This window comes from Canis lupus, chromosome 7 (genome assembly GCF_011100685.1).
Source record: "Canis lupus familiaris isolate Mischka breed German Shepherd chromosome 7, alternate assembly UU_Cfam_GSD_1.0, whole genome shotgun sequence".
Classification (NCBI taxonomy): Eukaryota; Metazoa; Chordata; class Mammalia; order Carnivora; family Canidae; genus Canis; species Canis lupus.
In genome coordinates, this window is record NC_049228.1 from 30,446,205 (window position 1) to 30,470,465 (window position 24,261).

General features: G+C 35.2%; 1 protein-coding gene across 10 annotated transcripts in view; it reads right to left on the minus strand.

The window, feature by feature from the left end:
* Positions 1–24,261, minus strand: part of DCAF6 (DDB1 and CUL4 associated factor 6) — a 131,330-nt gene that overhangs the window by 105,619 nt on the left and 1,450 nt on the right. For all 10 annotated transcript variants that reach the window (XM_038542619.1, XM_038542618.1, XM_038542620.1 and 7 more), the window contains exons 2-3: positions 12,446–12,507; positions 387–479 (exon numbers count right to left, since the gene is read on the minus strand). In XM_038542619.1, the coding sequence (XP_038398547.1) occupies positions 387–479; positions 12,446–12,507 (155 nt within the window). The remainder of the gene's footprint in view (positions 1–386; positions 480–12,445; positions 12,508–24,261) is intronic.

The window sequence follows — 24,261 nt, forward strand, 5'->3', positions numbered from 1 at the left end:
CCTAGATAATGTTTTTGCAAACTAATAATGTTTCTTAAACCACTTGGCTAAAAAGTAGATTTTGTGCACATGAAAGAAAAAAAAATCACACCGCCTTTTTCCCCCCAAAGAATGGTCTACTAAGGATAATGTTACCTTTGGCAATTTTACCCACGTGGATAAAATGAAGCATATTTCAATTTCCAGAGTCAAAAGCTGGGTGAAATATACTGTTTCCTTAAGGAGATTCAGGGATAGGCATGTAATAACTTCCAAATCACATAACTAACTTGAGTGAAACAAGGATATTCTATTACAAATGCCCATTCCCATAATTATATACAGTTTCTTAATTTCTAGCTTCTTAATTTTTCTCATTAAATTACAAATTTTTTAAGCCACTTTACCTTTCTGCTGTAAGGATTACTGATTACTAACTTGGTGTCATCTGAGCCAGATAAAATATATTCTCCAGTCTCATTCCAACAGATTGTATTAACCTAAAAAGAAAGCAAAAAATAAACTTAAGTAACCTGGACATATAAATAAGTATGCCATCTTTCAGTTAACTGATGTTTCAAAATTTGTATCACTAAGAATCTCGTGTCTACGGTAAGGGGAATTTCCCAGCTAACCTACTGAAAATACATACTGCCATTTAGCAAACACAATATTCTGTAAATTCACAATGAAATGTCTGAGTCATTAAGTTTTATTGTTTAAATTTATTTTAATTAATTCATTTTGTACCCAGAGACATAAAACAACGCTACCTAAAAAGAAAAAAAATTAAAAGAACTTATTACAGAGCTATAGAGCTTTAGTAATCAAGACTGTCTGGTACTGTCATGATTACAGACATATAAATTAATGGAATGGAACTGAGAGTCCAGAATTAAACCCTTACATTTATGGTCAAGTAATTTTTGACAAAGGATCCCAGACCTTTCAATGGAGAAAAGAGGTTTTTTTTTTTTAACAAATGGTGCTGGGACAACTAGATATACCCAAGCAAAGGAATACAATATACAAAAATAAACTGAAAATGACCAAAAATCTAAATGTAAGTGCCCTATAAACTATAAAACTCTTAGAAGGAAATACAGATATCAATCTTTATGAAAACTAGTAACACAATGAATCACCCCTTCACACCCATTAGGATGGCTATAATAATATTTAAAAAACAAAATAAGTGTTAGCTAGTGTGTCAAAAAATTGTAACTCTAATACATTGCTGATAAGAATATAAAATTGCGTCACTAAACAGTTTGCCATTTCCTCAAAAACTGAAACAGAGTTAGCCCATGACCCAGCAACTCCACAATAAGGGATATAATATCCAAGAGAACTAAAAACATGTACTAAACAAAAACTTGTACATAAAAGCTCATAGCTGCATTATACCTAAGAGCAAAAAGGGAAAGCAATCCCAACATTTATCAACTAATAAATGAATAAACAAAATATGACTATCCATTTGCTCATAATAAAATATCTATAAAATGAAACATTATTCAGCCACAAAATGAAATGATGATATTTTAAAAGTCTAGACTAGGCCTATCTGTAGAGAAAGAAAATAGATTTAGTGACTGACAACAGCTTGGCAGAGGGGGAATGGGAGTGAATGATAACTGGAATGGACTTTCTCAGAGGGTGAAAATATACTAGAATTAAGATAGTTGTGATAACTGTACAACTTTATGAATATACTAAAAAAAACACTGAACTGCATACTTAAAATGGGTAAATTTTATCGTATATGAACTGTATCTAAATTTAAAAAACAAAATAGACTTCCCCTTCAGGCAAGATGGAATAGCATGAACCAGATTTACTATCACATCTTAAACAACTAAAAAATAGAATATGCATTGTTTTTTAAAGATTTTTTAAAGATTTTATTTATTTATTTAGAGAGAGTGAGCAAGAGAGAGCATGTGCACAAGCAGGGAGAGGGGGGCAGAGGGAGAGGGAGAAGAGAGAATCAGGCAGCCCCGGTGGCTCAGCAGTTTAGCGCCGCCTTCAGCCCAGGGCCTGATCCTGGAGACCCAAGATGGAGTCGCACGTCTGGCTACCTGCATGGAGCCTCCTTCTCCCTCTGCCTGTGTCTCTGCCTCCCTCTCTCTCTCTCTCTCTCTCTCCTTGAATGAACAAATAAACTTTCTCAAATAAATAAATAAATGGATAAATAAATAAATAAATAAATAAATAAATAAAATAAAATAAAATAAAGTGGACTTGTCTGACACAGAGTCTGACATGCAGCTTGATCTTATAACCTCCAAATCAACACCTGAGCCAAAATCAAGAGTCAGACCATCAACCAACTAAGCCACCGAGGAACCCTGAAGAGACTTCTTTTTAAGTACACAAAAAATATTTACCAATATAGAAAATATTTATGGGCCATAAAAACAAATCTCAATAATTTTAAAAGATTTCAATGAATATAGAATATGTTCTCTGACCAAAATGGAATTAAGTAAAAATCATTAATACAAAGAAATATTTTGAAACTACAAAATAACAGATATTCAAAAGAAATTATCCTACAAATTACAAAGTATTTTGAACTGAACGAAAATGAAAGCACAACATATCTCAATTTATGGGTTGCAGCTAAACTCTGTACTTGGAAACTTACAGCACTAAAATATCTGTAATAGGTAAGTAAGATAAAGGTTTCATATCAATGCTCTCAGCTCCAATCAAAAAAATTATAAAAAAGAACAAATGAAACCAAAAGTCAGCAGAAGATTGGAAATAATGAGTATCAGATCAGAAATCAATGAAACAATAGAAAACAGAAAAACGAGGGGGGAGGAAGTAGAGACACAAAAACACTAGAAGCTGGTTCTCTGACAAGACAAAAATTAATGAACATGTAGCCTGACTAATCAAGAAAAAGAAAGGAGGCGGGGAAACATGGAGACACACTACCAATATAAGGAATAAGAAAGATGACATCACTAACTATACATTCTACAAATACCTAAACATTAAGGGAATACTAGGGTTAACTTTATGCCAATAATTCAAACTGACAAAATCCTTTAAACACACATACTAAACAAAATTTACTGTTTTTAAGTCTGTTTTTAAGGCATTGAATTTAGAATTTTTCACAAAGAAAATTCCAGGCCCAGATGGCTTTACTGGTGAACTCTGCCAAACATTTTTTAAAAATAAATAATGAGAATTCTGTACCATTTCTTCAGAAAATTAGAGACAATATAAGTACTAGAAAAATAAGTGAGTTTAGGAACTTTGTGAGATACAGATGAATAAGCAAGATTAGACAGGACAGAGAATTAAATCCACAACATGATATCATTAGATACCTACTAGAATGTCTAAATGTATTTTACACTTAATCTTAGCCAAAAGACTGAGAAGTGATCTCTAAAATCTTTTTTAATTATTATATCAGACCTAAAGGGAGAAACAAAGAACAAAAACAACAGTAGCTGCTTTCAGTAGCCCATTTTCAACAATGGATAAATCATACAGAGAAAATCAATAAGAAACATTAGAATTGAACTACATTTTAGATAAAAATTTAGACATATATGAAACAGTCCATCAAACAGCAGCAGACATTCCTCAAGTGCACATTGAACATCCTCCAGAATAAATCATGATTGATCACAAAACAAATATTAGCAAATTTTAGAAGAATTAAATCTTTCTGACCACAATGGTATAAGACTAGGAATTAACAGCAAGAAAACTGGAAATTTCACCAAGATGTGGAAATTAAATAACATACTCTTGGCAGTATGTGGATTCAAGAAGAAATAAAAAAATATCTCAAAATAAATGAAAATAGAATTAAAACATATGGGATGCAGCAAAAGCAGTTATAAGCAGGGATTATATGCTTATAATAAGAAATAATAATAATGCTTACACTAAGAAAAAAGAAAGACCAATCATTAATGTGTTAAGTTCTGTTTTTGAAAAGATAAACAAAATTGGCAAACCTTTAGCTAGACTTACCAAGAAAAAAAGAAGACCCAAATAAATAAAAATTATAAATGAAAAAGAAGATATTACAACTGATAACAAAATACAAAGGATTATAAGAAAATACACTGAACAGTTATACACCAATAAATGAGACAACCTACTAGAAACATATAACCTACCAAGACTAAATAAATCACAAAAAAAAAATTAAAAATCCAAATAGGCCAAAAACAAATAAGGAGATTCAATATTTTTTTTTTTTTTTAATTTTTTTATTTATTTATGATAGTCACAGAGAGAGAGAGAGGCAGAGACACAGGCAGAGGGAGAAGCAGGCTCCATGCACCGGGAGCCCGATGTGGGAATCGATCCCGGGTCTCCAGGATCGCGCCCTGGGCCAAAGGCAGGCGCCAAACCGCTGCGCCACCCAGGGATCCCAGGAGATTCAATCAGTAATCAAAGACCATTAAAAACCAACCAAAAAAGCCCAGGACCAGATGGCTTCAGGAGCTTTAATTATTCACCGAACATTTAAAGAAGAATAAACACCAATCCTTCTCAAACTCTCCGAAAAAGTGAAGAGGATACATGCCCAAACTCATTTTCTGAGGCAAGCATTACCATGATACCAAAGCCAGATAAGGTACTATAAAAAAAGAAAACTTCATGTCAATATTCCCTGTGAATATAGATATAAATATTCTCAACAAAACACTAGCAAATCAAATTCAACAGCACATCAAAAGGATCATACACCATAAACAAGTGGGGTGTATCTCTGAGATACAAAGATGGTTCAGTATACACAAATCAATAAATGTAATATTCCACATTAATATAATGAATAAAAATCATATGATCATCTCAATATATGCAGAAAAACATCTGATGAAATTCAACATCTTTCATGATAAAAAATTCTCAACAAATTGAGTACTGAAGGAACATATCCCACCATAATAAAGGTTGTATATGATAAGCCCATAGCTAACATCATACTCAATGGTGAAAGGCTGAAACTTTTTCCTCTAAAATCAGGAACAAGAAAATAGTAATAAATAACTCTTATCACTTTTATTTAACACAGTATTAGAGTCCTGGCCAGAACAATTAGGCAAGAAAAGGAATAAAAGGCATCCAAATTGGAAATGATGAAGTAATACTGAAGTAATACAGTACAGATGACATGATCTTATACATAGAACACCCTGAAGACTACCAAAAAGCTCTTAGCACTAATAAATGAATTTAGTAGTTTCAAGATACAAAATCAACAAACAAATATCAGTTACATGTCATGTCTACACACTAACAATACACTATCTGATGCTGAGTTACAAAAGCATCTAAAACAATAAAATACTTAGGGATAAATTTAACCAAAGAGGTGAAAGATCTGTACACTGAGATCTACATAATACTGATGGAAAGACAATGAAGACACAAGTAAATAGAAAGATATGCCAAGTTCATGCATTGGAAGGCTTAATATTATTAAAATGTTCACACTACCCAAAGCCATCTATGAATTTAAGGCAATCCCTATCAAAATTCCAGTAGCATTTTTCACAGAAAAAAAAAAAAAACCCTTAACTTTGTTACGAAACCATAGAAGACTCCAAATAGCCAAAGGAATCTCCAGAAAGCAAAACAAATCTGGAGGCATCACACTTCCTGACTTAAACTTATTACAAAGTTACAATAATCAAAACAGTATTGGCATAAAACCGGACATACAGATCAATGGAACAGAATAGAGAATCCAAAAACTAACACATACATATATGGTCAATTAATTTACAACAAAGGATCCAAAAATACTTGGTGGGGAAAGCATAGTTTTCTCAGTAAACGGTGTTTGGAAAACTGGATGCTCACGTGCAAAATAAAATAAAATTAACTTGAAATGTTTTGAATGCTTAAAACATTAAACCCGAAACTATAAAACTCCTAGAAGAAAACAATGAAAAACTCCTTGACCTTGGTCTTCGCAGTGATTTTTCTGGATATGACACCAAAAGCGCAAGCAACAAAAGCAAAAATGAACAAATGGGACTACATCAAACTTAGAAGCTTCTGCACAGCAACAGAAACCAACAAATTGAAGAGGAAACCTACAGAATGGGAGAAAATATATGCAAACCATACATTTGATAAGGGGTTAATATACAAAATATATAAAAGGAGCTCCTATAACTAACAAAAAAAATCACAAATAATCTGATTTAAAAATGGGCAAAGGACCTATATAAACATTTTCCAAAAGCACACATAGTCAAAAAATACATGAAAAGGTACTCAATATCACTCATCATGAGGGAAATGCAAATTCAAACCATAGTGAGATGTCACCTCACACCCACTAGAATGGCTATTATCAGAATAAGACAACACAAAAGAGAACAGGTGCTGGTAAGTATGTGGGGGAAAGGGAGACCCTGTGTACTGCTGGTGGGGCTATAAATTAGTGCAGCCACTGTGGAAAATAAAACAGTACAGAGGTTTCTCAAAAAATTCAGCATAGAACTATCATATGATCCAGCAATCTTACTGTATTTAACTGAAGGAAATAAAATCATTATCTTGAAGAAATACCTGCACCTCCCATATTCACCACAGTATTATTCACAACGGCCAAGACATAGAAAGAACCTGTCTATCTATGAACCAATGGACAAAGAAAATGTGGTATATACATATATATATATATATATATGAGATAGGATATTACTCAGTCATATAAAAGAAGGAAATCCTGTCATTCCCAACAACATGGATGAACACTGAGAGCAAGACAGAGAATAACAAATACTGTCTGATACCACTTACATGTGGAATCTAAAAACACCTTATTGGTATAAACAGGGACTAGATTGGTTGGTGGTTGCCAACAGCTGGGAAATGAGCTGTTGTTGAAAAACTACAAACTTCCAGTTATTAGACGAGTTCTGGGGACCTAATGTACAGACCTAAATGGGGATCTATGTACCTAATATATACCTAATGTATAAGATGAATAAGTTCTGGGGATCTAATGTACAGCATGGCTGGTGGCTATAGTTAACAATACCATGTCATATACTCAAAAGGTGCTAAGAGAGTAAATCTTAAATGTTCTCACCACCACCAAATGGTAATTACATGAGGTGACAGATGTGCTAACTAACCCTATTTTGGTAATCATTTCATAACACATTATGTGTATCAAATCATCACACTGTACACCTTTTTTTTTAATTTTTTTTTTAATTTTTTTTTTTAATTTTTATTTATTTATGATAGTCACAGAGAGAGAGAGAGAGAGAGAGGCAGAGACACAGGCAGAGGGAGAAGCAGGCTCCATGCACCAGGAGCCCGATGTGGGATTCGATCCCGGATCTCCAGGATCGCGCCCTGGGCCAAAGGCAGGCGCCAAACCGCTGCGCCACCCAGGGATCCCCACACTGTACACCTTAAACCTACACAATGCTATACAGGTAAATAACATCTCAAGGGAGATGGAAAAAATAGATATCCAAAAAACTAAAATAAGTGGTTGTACATATTAGGGAGCAGAAACAAGGATGGGAGCTACTTTTTATATACTTTTTAAAATAATTTATTTCTATACCATGAGAAAGTATTATCTATTTTAAAAATTAAATGCAAGATAAAAATAAGGACAACACGTTTTAAAAAGTGTGAAAGCAGAAAAACATATGGTTAAGCTTATAAGAAAGTTTACTTTCCAGTCATCCTTAGAAAAATATTTTGAGAATATATTCAATAAAATTTGAGAGTAAATTTAAAAATGAGAAAACACAGAATTCACAGCTTGTAAAAATTTGAGAATATCATACAGGTAATTGTCCGTTATGAGAGAATCCATCTGAAATTAATACTAGAAAATTCTCCTTTGGGTAAGGACAAAGATGTGACCTTTGATTCTTAAAGATATAAAGTCATAATACATAACACATACTTTGCCTCTTCAATCATAAGCACCATGTATGTACCAGGCACTCCTTCTGAGACTAGATGAAGTAAATCATTTCTAAAGATTTTTTTTAGTCCACTGTTCTGGGGCAGGTGTATAGTATAGACTATGAACAAATAAATACATGTGTTTGTATAATTATAATTTCAGATAGTGATAGGTACCATGAAGGGGAAAAAAAAAAAAAACAGAAGAAGGAACGATATTGATCTGGATGGGGAGCTATTTGATGAAGGTGATTAGGAAAAGCTTCTCTGATAGGTAACATTTAAAAGCTAGATGAAATCAGGTGAGCTTTACAGATACAGCGGGGTAAGAGATTCTGAGGAGAAGGCATAAAATACATAAGGCAGAGGCATACTTGGTGTATGTAGGGAACAGCGAAGAGATAAGTGTGACTGGAACAAATATGTGTAACTGAGAACATAGTTACAGGATGAAACTGGAGAAGGCAAGTGCCAAATCACAGGGCCTGCAAGCAATAAGGCCTTGGGTTTATTGTTAGTTAGCTGGAAACCTCCTGGAGAGTTTGGAGCACTTGAGAATTACAAACAGATGATCTATCACATAGTTTTCTTTATAAATTTTCTTTCCACCCTCTCCTTATTTTGAGGAGTTTAACAAAAAGTAAGGAAAGTGCATATACATATAAGACTTATTAACACAGTTTACTAAACTCTGACTTTCAAAACATAGACAAGTTACAGAAGATGCCCAGGACATGCATAAAGGGTGCATGTAACTGACACTCAGAATATAAAAGCATACGAGCTGATGGAGGTGTGAAACAGAGATAAAAAGGTGGAGGGATAGGAGTGCCTGGCTGGCTCAGTCAGTAAAGCACGATACTCTTGATCTCTGGGTTGTGAGTTCAAGCCTCATGATGGGTGTGGAGAAATTACTTAAAAATAAAATCTTAAGGGTAGCCTGGGTGGCTCAGCAGTTTAGCGCCGCTTTTGGCCCAGGGCATGATCCTGGAGACCTGGGATCAAGTCCCATGTCAGGCTCCCTGCATGGAGCCTACTTCTCCCTCTGCCAGTGTCTCTACCTCTCTCTCTCTGTTTCTCATGAATAAATAAATATTTAAAAATAAAATAAAATCTTAAAAAAAAAGGTGGAATGAAACATGAAAGAATTAAATGTCTCTTACAGAATGAACATTCAAAAGATACTATCTCTAAATGGCAGAAAGACAAAAGGATGTTTACATATGCTGTTTAAAGTTCAACTGACCAGGGTAGAGACTAAGAACAGTAATATAAAAATTCTAAGAAGCCTACATCTTAAAAAATGGGCATTTTATAAATAGGTTAAATCCTCTTCTATCATAGCAGGAACTCAGTAGACAATGTTTGAAGTTGTTAATTCAAAAAAGATAAACATAAAAATAATACATGGATATGAAAAGTCATCAGAAGATCTGAAATAAAAAATTATGAAAAGAATTTGTTTCTGACAATGAGAAAGGAATAGGGAGAATGAGACACCATCTATTACTTTTTGTTATGATCTGTTTTTAATCATGTGTATATATTATTTTGACCTGCTCCCCCCAAATGTGTTTTTTGTTTTAAAATATATAAAGACACCTAGGTGGTTCAGTTGGTTAAGCATCTGACTCTTGATCTCAGCTGAGGTCTTGATCTCATCAGGGTGGTGAGTTCAAGCCGCACACTGGACTCCACAATGGGTGGAGCCTACATTTAAAAAATAGTAATAATAGATAAATAAAATAAATAATACATACCTAAACTGTACTTACAACATAATTATAATTCCATAATTGTGGATGGGAAAAAGAGAAGTTTGGTGGACAGGATTACAGAAACTTTTTCCCTCTTTACTTAAATGCTGGGTTCTTTATAGTAAGGAACTTGTCACTGTAACTTTTCCTTTGTAATTTCCTTTCAAGTCTCATGCTTTCAATAGGCAGCTATAGTAGTATTTTCCAAAGTATGATCCATGGATCACCTAGATCAAAATTACCCAAGGCATCTGTAAGACTATAGATTTCCTTGGCCTTACATCTCAGAGTTTTACCTTTCTTGTTTTGGTCTCAGTACCTTTCAAAAATACCACAACAATTTAGAAGCATAGTGTTAAAAAAAAAGAAGAAGAAGAAGAAAGAAAGAAGAAAGAAGAAGAACAGGCGAGACTGAGTGGCTCAGTCAGTTAAGTGTCTGCCTTCAGCTTAGGTCATGATCCCAGGGTCCTAGCATCGAGCCTCACATGGGGCTTCCTACTCAGTGGGGAATCTGCTTCTCCCTCTGCCTCTGTCTCTCCCTCTGCCTTTGCCCCTGTTCATGTTCTCTCTCTTTCTCTCAAATAATTTAAATCTTTAAAAAAATAAAAATAAAAATAAAAATAGCTTTAAAAAATAAGTATACTGATAAGATAAACTTCTGTAATGAATAGGGTATTCTAATATAACAGGAAAAATATACCCTTATTCATGTAAATAAATATGCTGACTTTCAGTAATTGCTGGTAATTACTGTCTGCTGACTCTTGGGAGTTATCAAAAAACAGCATAGCGGGACACCTGGGTGGCTCAGTGGTTGAGCATCTCCCTTTGGCTCAGGTCGTCATCCCGGGTCCCTGGGATTGAGTACCTGCATCAGGCTCCCCAAAGGGAGCCTGCTTCTCCCTCTATGTCTCTGCCTCTCTCCCTCTCTGTCTCTCATGAATAAATAAAATTTTCTAAAAAATAGCCTAGCAAACTCAAACCATAGGGCTTGTTTGATAAAGACATTTTTCAAACTTTCTGCCTTCGTTAACCATACTGTAAGTCTTACATCCTAGAGGTAAAAAGGAGAAAATAACATAAAAGGAGTAATTTATATTCTAGGATCTATGTGTTGAATGAGTCAGTAGAATAATGAGAAGACCAATACAAGGATACTGCAATAGTCCAGGCGAGGGAAGAAACTTCAAATTAGGCGGCAGCATAGGGACAGAAATGGAATAATTCCAGATATATTCTGGAGGGAGAATTTATCTATGGATAAGACTAGATGTGGAAGTTGAGGGAAAGAGAGTAATCAAGGATAACTTGAAATTTCTTAGCTTTATATAACTGGATAAATGGTGGTGCTACTTACTGAAATGTAGGCTATAGATTTAGAAGGGAAAATCAAGTCTTTGTTTTAGCCACCTCACTCTTATGATCAATCTTACCATTACTAAAAATAGAAAAAAAACATTTGTGCCTCTTTATTCCACATAATATGAAACATATAGTATCATCTGTAAATACTCCTGCCCCAAAAGTTATATCTGAATCTAATCAAACCTCCAGAAGTAACTTCCACTTACAGGAAATAAAAAATATATAAAAACAAGTTAAATGACAATACAAGAAATCAAATCAGTATCCAGAATGTGGGACAGTCTATAGCAAAACTGAGTCAGAATCTGTACCAAAGCAATAGCAGGGAGAAAAAACGGGAAGCCCGCTCTAGTCTAATCGTGATTTAAGAGGCATGGCAATCAAGGAAGCGACTTTGCCTAGATCCCTTTTTGAACAAACAACTATAAAAAGACATTTTTAAACAAGGAGGGAAATCTGATTATAGACTGTGTATCAGATGATACCAAAAATACACTGTCAATCTTGTTAAATTATATAATGGCATTTTGGTTACATAAAAAAAGTCCATTGTTTTTGGCCACATATAGAGTGAAATGATATAATAGCTGGGATTTACTTTGAAATACTTCACCAAGGAAAAAAAGAGAAAAATGAAATGGAAAATGTGTCCCAATCTTGGTAACTGCTAAATCCACCTGATAAGTACATGAAAAGCATGTCTAAAATTTTCATAACAGAAATTAAAAGGAAAAGGATTCTATCTTGGCCCTGCTAAATTTGGAATGCCTATTAGACATGCAACAGGGAATGTTAAGTAGAGAGCCGGATACATGAATCTAGAGTTCTGGGAAGAATTGGAGAGATGGAAGTGGTTGTAGTTTTTTAGCAATGGGACAGGAGAGTATGTCTTAGAAAAGTGAAGAGAAAAGAGGCTGGGAGGAGCCAGGACAAAGTCTTGATACATCCAACATCAAAGGTCTAGAAGAGGAGGAGTCAGCTAAGAAGACAAAGAAGATGCAGTGAGTCAATGAGATACAAAGAGAACCAAGAGAGTGTGGTATCAGCAGAAACCAAGAGAAAAATGTCTTTCAAAAAAAGAACATATGTTTAATTAATGTCTAAATTTCTTAAGAAGTAATCACAAGTAATCACTAGTGACCTTCACAAAATAAGTATCAGTGGACTACAAGAGATAGAAGTCTTTTTTTCTCTTAGAAGCCTTTTGATAATATTAGAAAAGTCATCTGTGCTTAAAAAAATCTCCCATATACTTTTCTAAATTCAAAATTTACTTCATTATGTTTTAACATAAAGCTTTATTCTCCCGTTTTATTACAGTTAGTCATAATCTCTTCTGGGAGGATGGGGCATTTAATCAAATATTTGAGCACTTAGTATTAAAGTCCTTCATAGTGATTACTTACACAGCCGTCATGCACATTCAGGGTTGCTTCAAGTTTCAGTCTTTGGATAAATTCTCTTCTTCCTGTTTAAAAAGAAAGAACTAAATAAATCATAAATCATTTTTGTTGAGAAAAGTGTAACAATGAAGTTAAGAGTCCAGGATCCAGCATGAGGAAACTCCAATTTCAACTCTTCCACTTACAAACTGAGTGATATTGAGTAGTTTAACCTCCTTCTCAGCCCTCATTTCCTCATTAGGTAGTTCTTACCTATCTCATGTGGTTATTGTAGAGATTAAGTCATTCAAGGATAGTGTCTGGACCACAGTAATCATTTAAATATTCCCTTAATTCAACCATTCATTCAACAAATATACTGAGTACTCACTCCACTCTAGGCCGTGTTCTAGGAGCTAGGAGTCCAGTGGTGAGATAAAACAGAAAAAGATCCCTGCACCCTAATGAGCTTATGAAAGACTATAAACAATGTGTCACCTGGTCAAAGTATTCTATGGAAAAATAAAGCAGAGAGAAGGTAAGAGAGGACTGGAAGTAGGTGATAGAGTTTTGAATCTTAAATAGGTTGGCAAACAGTGTTTAGTAAGATACCACTTATTTTTAAACACATCTCAATTTCAGAAATGTTGAAATATTTTAAAGTTCATCTTACAATGATGAAATGTGGCAGCAAAATATAAAATAAAATCAGCCTAGATGTCCATCAATAGTAGAACAATACTGCAAAAATAGAACAAATCCCTTTGAAAAAGAGAAATATGTTTCCCTTTAAAAAATGAATCATCTTTGCCAAAGAAGGACCAAAAAGCTTCATGTTTATTCAGAAGCTGTAATGAAAAGAAGTTGAATATATGACAAAGAACAATAATTAGCTAAGTAATCAGGCTGATGAGCTCTCAAATAAAATTAAATTTGATATGCTCTCTGTATACTGTCACAAGGGACAGATTTCTCTATTATTTTTTCTTGCCATTCAACATAAAGATCAAGATCTTCTTGAAGCCAAATTGTTTTCTTTCTTTCTCCTCGCTTATAACTGGTAAGCTGGCTAGGTAAAGGATGAACATGTGGGTTGAAGAATTTTCTTTTTTGTGTATGGGGGAATGCTGTATGATTCTGAAACATTGGAATAAAACAACCAACAGAAATTTAGTAAAGTATTTTCATGAATTGGCTGTACTTTATATAATTAACTTTTCAAATCTGAGTTTCAGTTTTAAAAAATGCTAACTAGTAAACAGAAAACATTAAAAAAAATTTTCTTCCTTTGGCCAACGGCAGGCTTGGCAATCCCACTGAGTTATATAATTAAGAGTTAAGAAACAGTATTCAAATTAACAACTTGATGGTAATTAAAATTCATTAAAGTGCTAAAAAAAAAAGCAACAGCAGCACCAAAAAAATTTTTCCCAAAATTTTTAAAATCTAGGTTTGAAACAGGGCTCTAGCCATCTCTGTCTAAAGAAAATGGTGGTGGGACATGAGAATAGAAGACAGTAAATTCTTCTAGCAAGAACTCCTACACATGAAACCTGCACATAAAAACATGCACTGAGACATTACAGTTATGTAACAGCTCCTGAATGATATTTCTGTATGTGACTTTGGAGATCAAAATGACTGTGTTGTCCACACATCCCACTAAATGTGCTTCCAGAACAAACTAGTATAAACCTCCTTTTCCCTTTTAGTAATTAAATGCACTACCAAAAAATAGGAGCTGACAGACGCCATAAAGAACTGTAAGTTTACTAGGGTCAACTAATCTTATGGAAAAAAGACAGTCTCTTCAACAAATGGTGTTGGTAACACTGCACAGTCCCATGCAAAAGAATGACACTTGACCATTTCCTCACACCAGACACAAAAATAAACTCAAAATGGATGAAAGATCTAAACATGAGATAAGAAAATCAAAATCCTAGAGAATACAGACAAAATCCTAGAGAATACAGACAGCACTACCTCTGTGACCTTGGCCACACCAGTTTCCTGCTAGACACATCTCCAAAGGCAAGGGAAACAAAGGAAAAATGAACTATTGGGACTTCACAAGATAAAAACCTTTTGCACAACAAAGGAAATGGTCAACAAAACCAAAAGACAACCACCAGAATGGGAGAAGATATCTGCAAATGTCTTATCAGGTAAAAGGCTAGTGTCCAAAATCTATAAAGAATTTATCAAACTTACCACCCAAAGAACAAATAAACCAATCAAGAAATGGGCAGAAGACATGGACATTTCTCCAAAGAACATCTACAAATGGCCAACAGACACATGAAGGAATGCTCAACATCACTCAGCATCAGGGAAATAATACAAATCAAAACCACAATGAGATACCACCTCACACCAGTCAGAATGGTATTAAAATCAACAAATCAGGAAATGACAGATATTGGCGAGGATGCAGGGAAAGGGGAACCCTCTTATACCGTAAGTGGGAATGCAAGCTGGTGCAGCCACTCTGGGAAGCAGCATGGAGCTTCCTCAAAAAGTTGAATATAGAGCTACCCTATGACCCAGCAATTGCACTACTTGCCATCTGCAACAATGTGGATGGAACTAGAGGGTATTATGCTAAATGAAGTAAGTCAATAAAAGAAAAGTAATTATCATACGATCTCACACATATGCAGAATTTAAGAAACAAAACAGAGGAGCATAGGGGAAGAGAGGACAAAATAGAACAAGAGAAATTAGAGGGAGACAAACCATAAAAGACTCTTAATCATAGGAAACAGGATAGCTGGAGGGGACGGAGATGGGGGGATGGGATAACTGGGTGATGGGCATTAAGGAGGGCACGTGATAAAATATGCACTGTGTGTTATATAAGACTGCTGAATCACTGAACTTTACCTCTGAAACTAATATCACACTATATGTTAATTAAATCTAAATTTAAAAAATGAAAACAAAAACGAACTGTAAGTTTAAAAAACTGAGCCCCCTCAAGTTAAAATAAAAATAAACTCATACCTGTTATTAAAAACTGTGAAGTCTAGACTACTTATAAGCTAAGTACCTGCTATACCACCTCATGAATGCCTGCAGAAGACACAGGTCTCCTGAGTTAGAGGCAAAGGATTTTTTTACTCAAGCAGTGTTAAGCCTCAGGTTCACACTTGTTCCTTGTCCCCCAATTTCCACAGGAAAATACGGAGCAGTCTAGGTGAATACTGTACATTCAGTGGGTTTGAATCACAACTGGGGACCCTGAAGTGAGGGAATCCAAATTTTTTAAAATATCAAGCAAATCTGCCCAAAGAGTGACATTACTTTTGTTAGAAATAAATAAATCTGCCCTCTGCTCCAGAGAGATACTGTAACTTCCAAAGTTATTTCCTATATATCTATCACTGAAAAGATAGTCCAGAACAAAGCAGCCAGTGCTCAGCTCACAAATGTGCACAAATGCAAGAGACATGGAGAACTGTCTCACAACAATTACACAATTATTACAGGTAAATTTACCTATCCCTGTGGTTTTCTACTCAAGTCTTTCCTACAACTCATGCTGTCTCTCAGAACTCCATCACTGCTTTGACATTCTATCTTAATAGAATATAAGCTCAATAAAAGGGAAACACTCTTGTTCACCCAAGCATCCTAAATGCTTACTTAGAACAGTACCTAGGACAAAATAGGCATTCGATATACATTTGCTGAATCAATGAATAAGTAAATGGGATCATAACATTCATTCTGTTCTATAATGCTTTCCCTCAATAATACAGAGTGAACATCTTTCAATGACAGTATAGAGCTACTGCTCATTTTTAATGGCTGTATAACTTATTAAACAGCTTTGTAACTTATTTATTCACACACCTATCTCCCTTATTACACTCTGAGATATTTGAGCTAAGAAGTGTTAAACCAGGTTCAAATGCCCAACTTAGAACATACTATGCATAAGCTGGGCAAAATATAACCTCTCAGAGCCTTTGTTTACATTTCTGTAAGTTTTACATTTGATAGGAACAGATTGTCAGGAGTAAATTAATCACCATACTCAAAACTTATAGATGTGCCTGATAAGCTCTAAACTTAAGTTCTCTCCCTATGTACAGGTGGTATTGTTCTAAGTTAATACTGCCTGAAAAGAGAGGAATTTTTTTTTTTTTTTGGTAAATGACCTCATTTAGGAGTTGAGGTAAGTTCAGTTAAGGAAAAAGAATAAGGCTGGTGATAGTGAGAGAAAGAGATAGAAAAGCACTTACACAAAATTTTTTACTTCACTCTATTGTCCTTTGAGCTCTTTGTCTTTATGCCAACCTTCCCAGTCATCTCCACATACTGCCTTCCTGAGCTCACTGTCAGGTCTTTCCCCTGCCCCTGCATTGTCCCTGTAGCTCCCTCCTCTCCACAGGCTTTATTCTTAGAAATCATAGGTTATTGATAAATCAGTGGGCCCTTTCAAGACACATTTTTCATGACCTCAGTCTTAATTTGTCACAGCTAACTGCTATCTCCTTAAAATAATCTTCCTCTTTGGCTACTACTGCACCATAACAGCTAACCAGGAGTACTGAAAATCAAAGGGTGACAAAACTACCTTTGAGGTGAGACAGAACACAGAACTGTTTCATCTTTGACAAAGCACAAGACAAGGGGGCTACCATTAAAGTGTGTAAGAAGAAAACAGTGAAATTCAAACCGAATGCTTGAAGGCCAATTATGGGCTAGCGAGACAGTTGAGGATCTCTGAGATTATAGACAGGCAGAGTCCTTCATTCGGCCACCAGCTCTTTTCCATTAGCTTCTACCAAGAGTTCACAAGAAACATGGAAAATAGGGCAGAAGACAAGAAAGAGTCCCAGTTTGGTAGGACACAGGAATGAAACTCCACTCACTTTTCAGGCCCTTCTCTCAGGGGAAGCTAAAGTCACTGGGGAAACTCCAGACAGAAATGGCCTCAGCAAATGCCTCCTATCTCTGAGGCAGGAAACTTTCACTCTCATTTCAGGCAACGGCAACTACCCCAAGAAAGAGAGAAAAGCATATATTGCCCACATTGCCTATCCTTGAGAGAAAGGCAGGAAACTCCTCCCATCTGAAAAATAATTAACATTGTGTGTTGGCATTGAAATGTGTCAACTCACACTGAATCATATTCTCAGAATTCCTTTCCTGTATACTTCTTAGAAAGAAGTCTTTACACAAGACTGGTGGTTGGAAGTAAAGTAACAGCCATATTGACTTTCACCATCAGAAGGCTGGAGCTCCGCAGCCCCGGTGGCTCAGAGGTTTGGCACCGCCTTCAGCCCAGGGTGTGATCCTGGAGACCCAGGATGGAGTCCCACATCAGGTTCCCTGCATGGAGCCTGCTTCTCCCTCTGCCTGTGCCTCTGCCTCTCTGTGTCTCTCATGAATAAATAAATAAAATCTTAAAAAAAAAATTCAATATACCAATATGCCAAGTTAACAGAATTGATGAAAGAGAAATCATATAATCAACTTAATAGATGCAGGAAAAAAACTGACAAAATTCAGCAGCTAGTCATGACAACCATTCTCAGCAATCTAAGAAAGGAGATTTCTTCAAAGGGTGTCTACAAAAAACACATCATTAACAAGATATTTAATAGTGAAAACAAATGTTTTCGAAGATGAGGAATGAGGTAAGGATGCCCACTCTCAGTACTTCCACTCAAGATTCTGGGGCAATACTGGACAGTGCAATTAAGCATGAAAAAGGGAAAAAGAAGAAAAATAAAATACAGGTAAAAAAGGAAGAAGCAAAACTATTTTAAAATGCAGTGGTATCATCTACATAAAAATCCCCTAAATCTGCAAAAAAAAAAAAAAAAAAAAAGTTGTAAGAAGTAACTGGGGTGTGTGGCTGGCTCAGTTGGTAGAGCATGCAACTCTTGATCTCTGGGTCATGAGTTCAAGCTTCATGTTAGGGGTAGACATTACAAGAAGAAGAGGAAGAGAAAGAAGAAGAAATGAGTAGGTTTAGTAAAGTTGCAGGATATAAGGCTAATAAAAAAAATCAACTAAAAAAAAAAACATCAACTATATTTCAATACACCCAAAATGAACTGGATACTGAAATTAAAAAACAATACTATCTAAAATAGTATTTAAAATATTATGGTACAAGGATAAATATAACAAAATATGAGTAAGACTGTACACTGAGAAATAGAAAACAGAGAAATGAAAGAATACATAAATAATTGAAGACAAAAATGACCATCATGTGTTGAATGTTCAATATTGTAAAGACTGTAATTCTCTGAAATAACATATAGATTCAACACAGTATCAATCAAAACCCCAATAGTCTTTTTTGCAGAAATTGACAAACTGATTCTAAAATTTACATGGGAATGAGAGATGCCTAGCTGGCTTAGTCAACAGAACATGTAACTCTTGATCTTTGGGTCAAAAGTTCAAGCCTCATAATGGAGGTGGAGTTTATTTAAAACAAAACAAAAAAAATTTACATGGAAATGAAAAGAACCCAGAATAGCCAAAATAATTTTGAACAAAGAGAACTATGTTCAAAATATTGCACTAGCTGATTTCAATATTCACTATAAAGACATGAAAAACTAGCATAAAGACAGACACCTACATCAGTGGAACATGGTAGCGATATAAATTTACATATATGGCAAATTAATTTTCAACAAAGGGGACAAGATCGTTTTTTTCACAGATGATGCTGGAACAACTGCACATTCATATGCAAAGAAATTAAAAGACCCTTACCTCACAGCACATATAAAAATTAACTCAAAATTGTTCATAGACCTAAATGTAAGAATTGAAAATAGAAAACTTCTAGGGAAAAAAAAAAAAGACAGTATAAATCTTTGTGACTTTGGATTAGGTAAAGATTCCTAAATAGACAGAAAAAGCATAAACTAAAAGACACTGTTAAAAGACAAGACGGGGCGCCTGGGTGGCTCAGTGGTTGCGCATCTGCCTTTGGCTCAGGTCATGATCCCAGGGTCCTGGGATCAGGATTGAGTCCTGCATCAGGCTCCCTGCAGGAAACCTGTTTCTCCCTCTGCCTAGGTCTCTGCCTCTGTGTCTCTCATGAATAAATAAATTTATTTTTTTAAAAAAAGAAAAAATCTGGGAGAAAAATATTTGCAAAATATGTATTCGATTAAGAGCTTGTATCAAGAATATATAAAGAATTCTTACAATATTAAGAAGGTACATCTGAACACTTAACCAAATATACGGATGGCAAATAAGCCATGAAAAGATACTCAACATCACTAATCATTAGGAATAAATCAAATGTAAATTATAATAATAATATTATTATACCCACATACCTAGAAATGCTAAAATTAGGAAGACTCAATGCCAAGTGCTGTGGGAACACAGTATGGTACAACTATTTTGGAAAACAGTCTAGCAATTTCTTATAAAGTTAAATACACTTATACAACATAGCAATCCCATTGCAGGTATTACGAAGAAATAAGAATTGAAAAGGGTCCTATTCTAGTTACTTTTCCTGAGGGTAAATAAGATTTCATTATTTATATTTTCTTTATTAGCCCACAATGTTGTTTGTTTTTTTTTAAGATTTTTATCTATTCATGAAAGACACAGAGAGGCAGAGACATAGGCAGAGGGAAAAGCAGGCTCCTCTTAGGGAGCCCCATTCGGCACTTGGTCCCAGGACCTTGGGATCACACCCTGAGCCAAAGGCAGACGCTTAACCACTGAACCACGCAGACATTCCACCAGTAGTGTTTTAAATTTTTTTTTAATCTGCTGCAAGTACTTGGTAAACCTACCCAACCTATTAACTAAGTTAATAACATTCTATTATAATTATTAAAAATACAAATGATTAGTATAGTTTTGCAAACCTCAAGCCAAGATGCATTAAATAATCTACTGGGTCAACACCCCCATTTTTAACATGATACATAACAGAAAGTAGTAACACCACCACCTCGAAAAATCTTTTATTTTAGTTGTAGGTGTGTATCACAAGTTGCCATATAAATGTATTTTTACTGTGGATCATGGTCAAACATTCTAGAAATACTGACCTAAAACACCCCTGTAATATAAATTCTATGTTACCAGTAGCTCCTATCCCTTCTAAGCACTTTCATCCTATACAAGGAAGAAATGAAATCCACCATAGAGCTATTTTCCTCCTGCAGTTGCTATGATTGATGTCTTTGGTAGTCTTATCTTCAGGAATTATTCAGCTTATTCTATTACATGTATTTGTCATATTTGACAGTCATTGCTCACTACTAAAATCAGACATCTTTCAACGTTGAGATTTCAAGACTAAAGAAACAAAATACAAATATTCCACCAACTTTTCCCCAGTAGCTAACAAGGAAGCATAAATCAGAATTTACAGACTCTCATATAATACATTGTAACTTAGCAACACATGAAGAACTACATAATGTAGATGTAGTCAGTATATGTTAAAGAATAATCTAAAAGTAGGGGCGCCTGGGTGGCTAAGCAACTTAGGCATCCAACTCTTGATTTCGGCTCAGGGTCATGGGATCAAGCCCTGTGTTGGACTCCATGATCAGCACAGAGTCTGAGATTCTCTCTCTCTTCCCCTCCCCTGTGCACATTCTCTAAAATAAATAAATATTTAAAAAGAATAATCCAAATGCAAAATTATCCATTTCAATACATATTGGCTCCAATGACATTCAAACGACAAAGACTTCCTAATCCCAGTATAAAGCTATCATTGGCTACCTGCTATAGTCTGAATGGTTGTGTCCCTTCAAAAATCCCTATGTTGAAATCCTAACCTTCAAGAAGGTGGGATCTTAGAGATGTGATTAGGTTAGGATTAGTGCCCTTATAAAAGAGACCACAGAGAGTTATCACCCTCTTTCTGCCCTGTGTGGTTACAGTGAAAAGGCTATGAACCAGGAAGCTGGCCCTCCTCACAAAACCAAGATCCTGATGTGAGCACCTTACTCCCAGTCTTCCAGCCTCCAAAACTGAGAGAATAAATCTCGATTGTTTATAAACTACCCATTTTATGTTATTTTGTTACAGCAGCCCAAGCTGACCAGGACACTCCCTAATCATAGTTTAAGCATTTTATATTAAACATACTATATATCATGGCAACTCCCTAGAAAAGTTTCTTTACTCTTTTGTCAGTTAGTGTCCTTATATACAGAAGGGTTAGAAAGTATAAATTCAAGTTGTGGGCAAGTCTTTAAAATGAGAGGAATATGAATAGAAAGAGGAAACGTACAGAAACCAGTGTATTTTATAAGCAATGTTTATCTTTATAAAGCTGTGTGTGTGGGCAGCCCGGGTGGCTCAGTAGTCTAGCGCCACCTTTGGCCGGGGCGTGGTCTGGAGACCCAGGATGAGTCCCACATCAGGCTCCCTGCAAGGAGCCTGCTTCTCCCTCTGCCTGTGTGTCTGCCTCTCTCTCTCTCTCTCTGTGTGTGTCTCTCATGAATAAATAAATAAAATCTTTAATAGATAGATGATAGATAGATAGATAGATAGATAGATAGATAGATAGATAGATAGATAATAAAAAGACAAATCCAGGAAGCCTGAGTGGTTCAAGGGTTGAGCGACTGCCTTTGGCTCAGGGCGTGATCCTGTAGTCCCAGGACTGAGTCCCGCATTGGGATCCCTGCATGGAGCCTGCTTCTCTCTCTGCCTCTCTCTCTCTCTCTCTCTCTATGTCTCTCATAAATAAATAAAATATTAAAAAATAAAAAGATAAATCCTACAATGAAATTTAGATCAAGCTCATAAAGATTACAATAGCTGGCCTAGCTTCTGAATCCATGGTAAACCAAACAACAATCTGTTAGTTCAGGTGACTCTTGTGAATTTGGAGATTGTAAGTGAACATATATATCGTTTTCTTCTAAATAACTTATGAAAAATTATTTATCTTCATTCCCACAACATAACAAGATGTTTTATGAACTCTAGTTTTCTTTGATAGGAGGAAAAGTAGTAATTTATCAAATTTGAAATCACCTGCAAAGCTTGAATACTGGTATTAGAAAGACACATGCTATAATGAAATAATTTGAAATGTAAACGTTACAAGAAACATCTGTCAATTTTATCTGTGAATTATTTAGCAGTAATTCATTATTAAAAATGCAAATAATGGGAATAAATTGAAAAAATAACCTACAATACTGTAAACAACCAAAATGTTTGAAGGCTCAAAATAAAAAAGGAATCTACTTTCTAAAATACTATTTTTTAAAAACTCATTGATTCAGGTACTACTAATGCGGATTTTACTATTTCCTGAATGCTAAACCAAGATTAGCACAGGGGTGTGGGAGAGTTAGATAAAATAATGGTGTAAAGAAGATCTACTAAGGTCAGGAAATTACTTCACAAGCTATTTTCAAGTACTTAGAAAACCACTTTTAAAGGATGCTGTTTTGAGAATACACTATAAAGAATATATTAACACACACTTAAAACATTAAGATAAGAAACCTCATACACACACACACACATGCATGCTGATATTTGAAAATCTGTAATTCAGACTTTCTATTGATGTCAGGGAACTCTTGCTCTTCAATTTCCCTCTACCTAATGCAAACATCACACTTAAAGGAGGAAGGGAAAAAAAGGAAATGTAGAGTTTCATATTTTAACTCATATTTCATAGATACAGCTGAACTAAATGAACCAGAAAAAAACATTAATATATAAACTTATCTAAATCAGTACTTAAACAGTCCAACTAATACAGGACCAAACAAATTTACTCATGCAGAACACACAGTATTAAAATTCGTTTGGGACGCCTGCTCAGGCGTGAGCTGAGGGTGGCTCAGCGTTTGGGTGTCTGCCTTTGGCTCCGGGTATGATCCCAGAGTCCCAGGATCAAGTCCCAGGATGAGTCCCGTATCTGGCTCCCTGCATAGAGCCTGCTTCACCCTCTGCCTGTGTCTCTGCCTCTCTCTCTGTCTCTCATGAATAAATAAATAAAATCTTAAAAAAAAAAAAAAAAGGTTCGTCTTATTAAACTAAAATTAAGTTCTTTTTCAAAAAAAATTAAGAGAGGGGCAGCCTGGGTGGCTCAAGGCAGTTTGAGCACCTGCCTTCGGCCCAAAGCATGATCCTGGAGACCAGGGATGGAGTCCCATGTCAGGCTCCCTGTATGGAGCCTGCTTCACCCTCTGCCTATGTCTCTGCCTCTCTCTCTCTCTCTCTATCGTGAATAAATAAATAAACTTTAAAAAAAATTAAGAGAAATACTGCACATCTTTTTTAGGTTAATGATTTAAAAAATCACTCTCCACTAATGTTTAATTTTAAGACCACTCTAGGTTACTTATCCTAGAACAAATGCACAAGCATGTATAAGGATGTTCAGTGCAATGCCTCAGTAACAACCAAGATCTATTTCCAGAGGAAAGGTTTGAGTCTACTACTGTACTGTCATACAGTTAAACATTATGTGGTAGTTTAAAAGACTGAATAGGTCTATTTTTACTGCCTGGAAAGATCTCTAAGACCTAATGTAGAAGTAAGTTGTAAAACAAAGTTTACAAAAGGACACCATATATACAAGTTTCACAGACACACAAAAGCACACAGAACTTTGGCATTTCTGTATGTACATATGTGCTTGTAAAAATGGAAAGATAAAGGTCTGGAAAAATATTCAGGAAACAGAGAACAGTTACCTCTAAAAGTGTGTGTGTAAAACTGGAATGGGAGGGAATCACAGGGATTTCTGCTTCATTTTTATTATGTCTGTACAACGAGAATGTATTCATATGTCACTTGAGACACTAAAAAACAAGAATAAGAAAAAAAAAATGCTTGCTCAG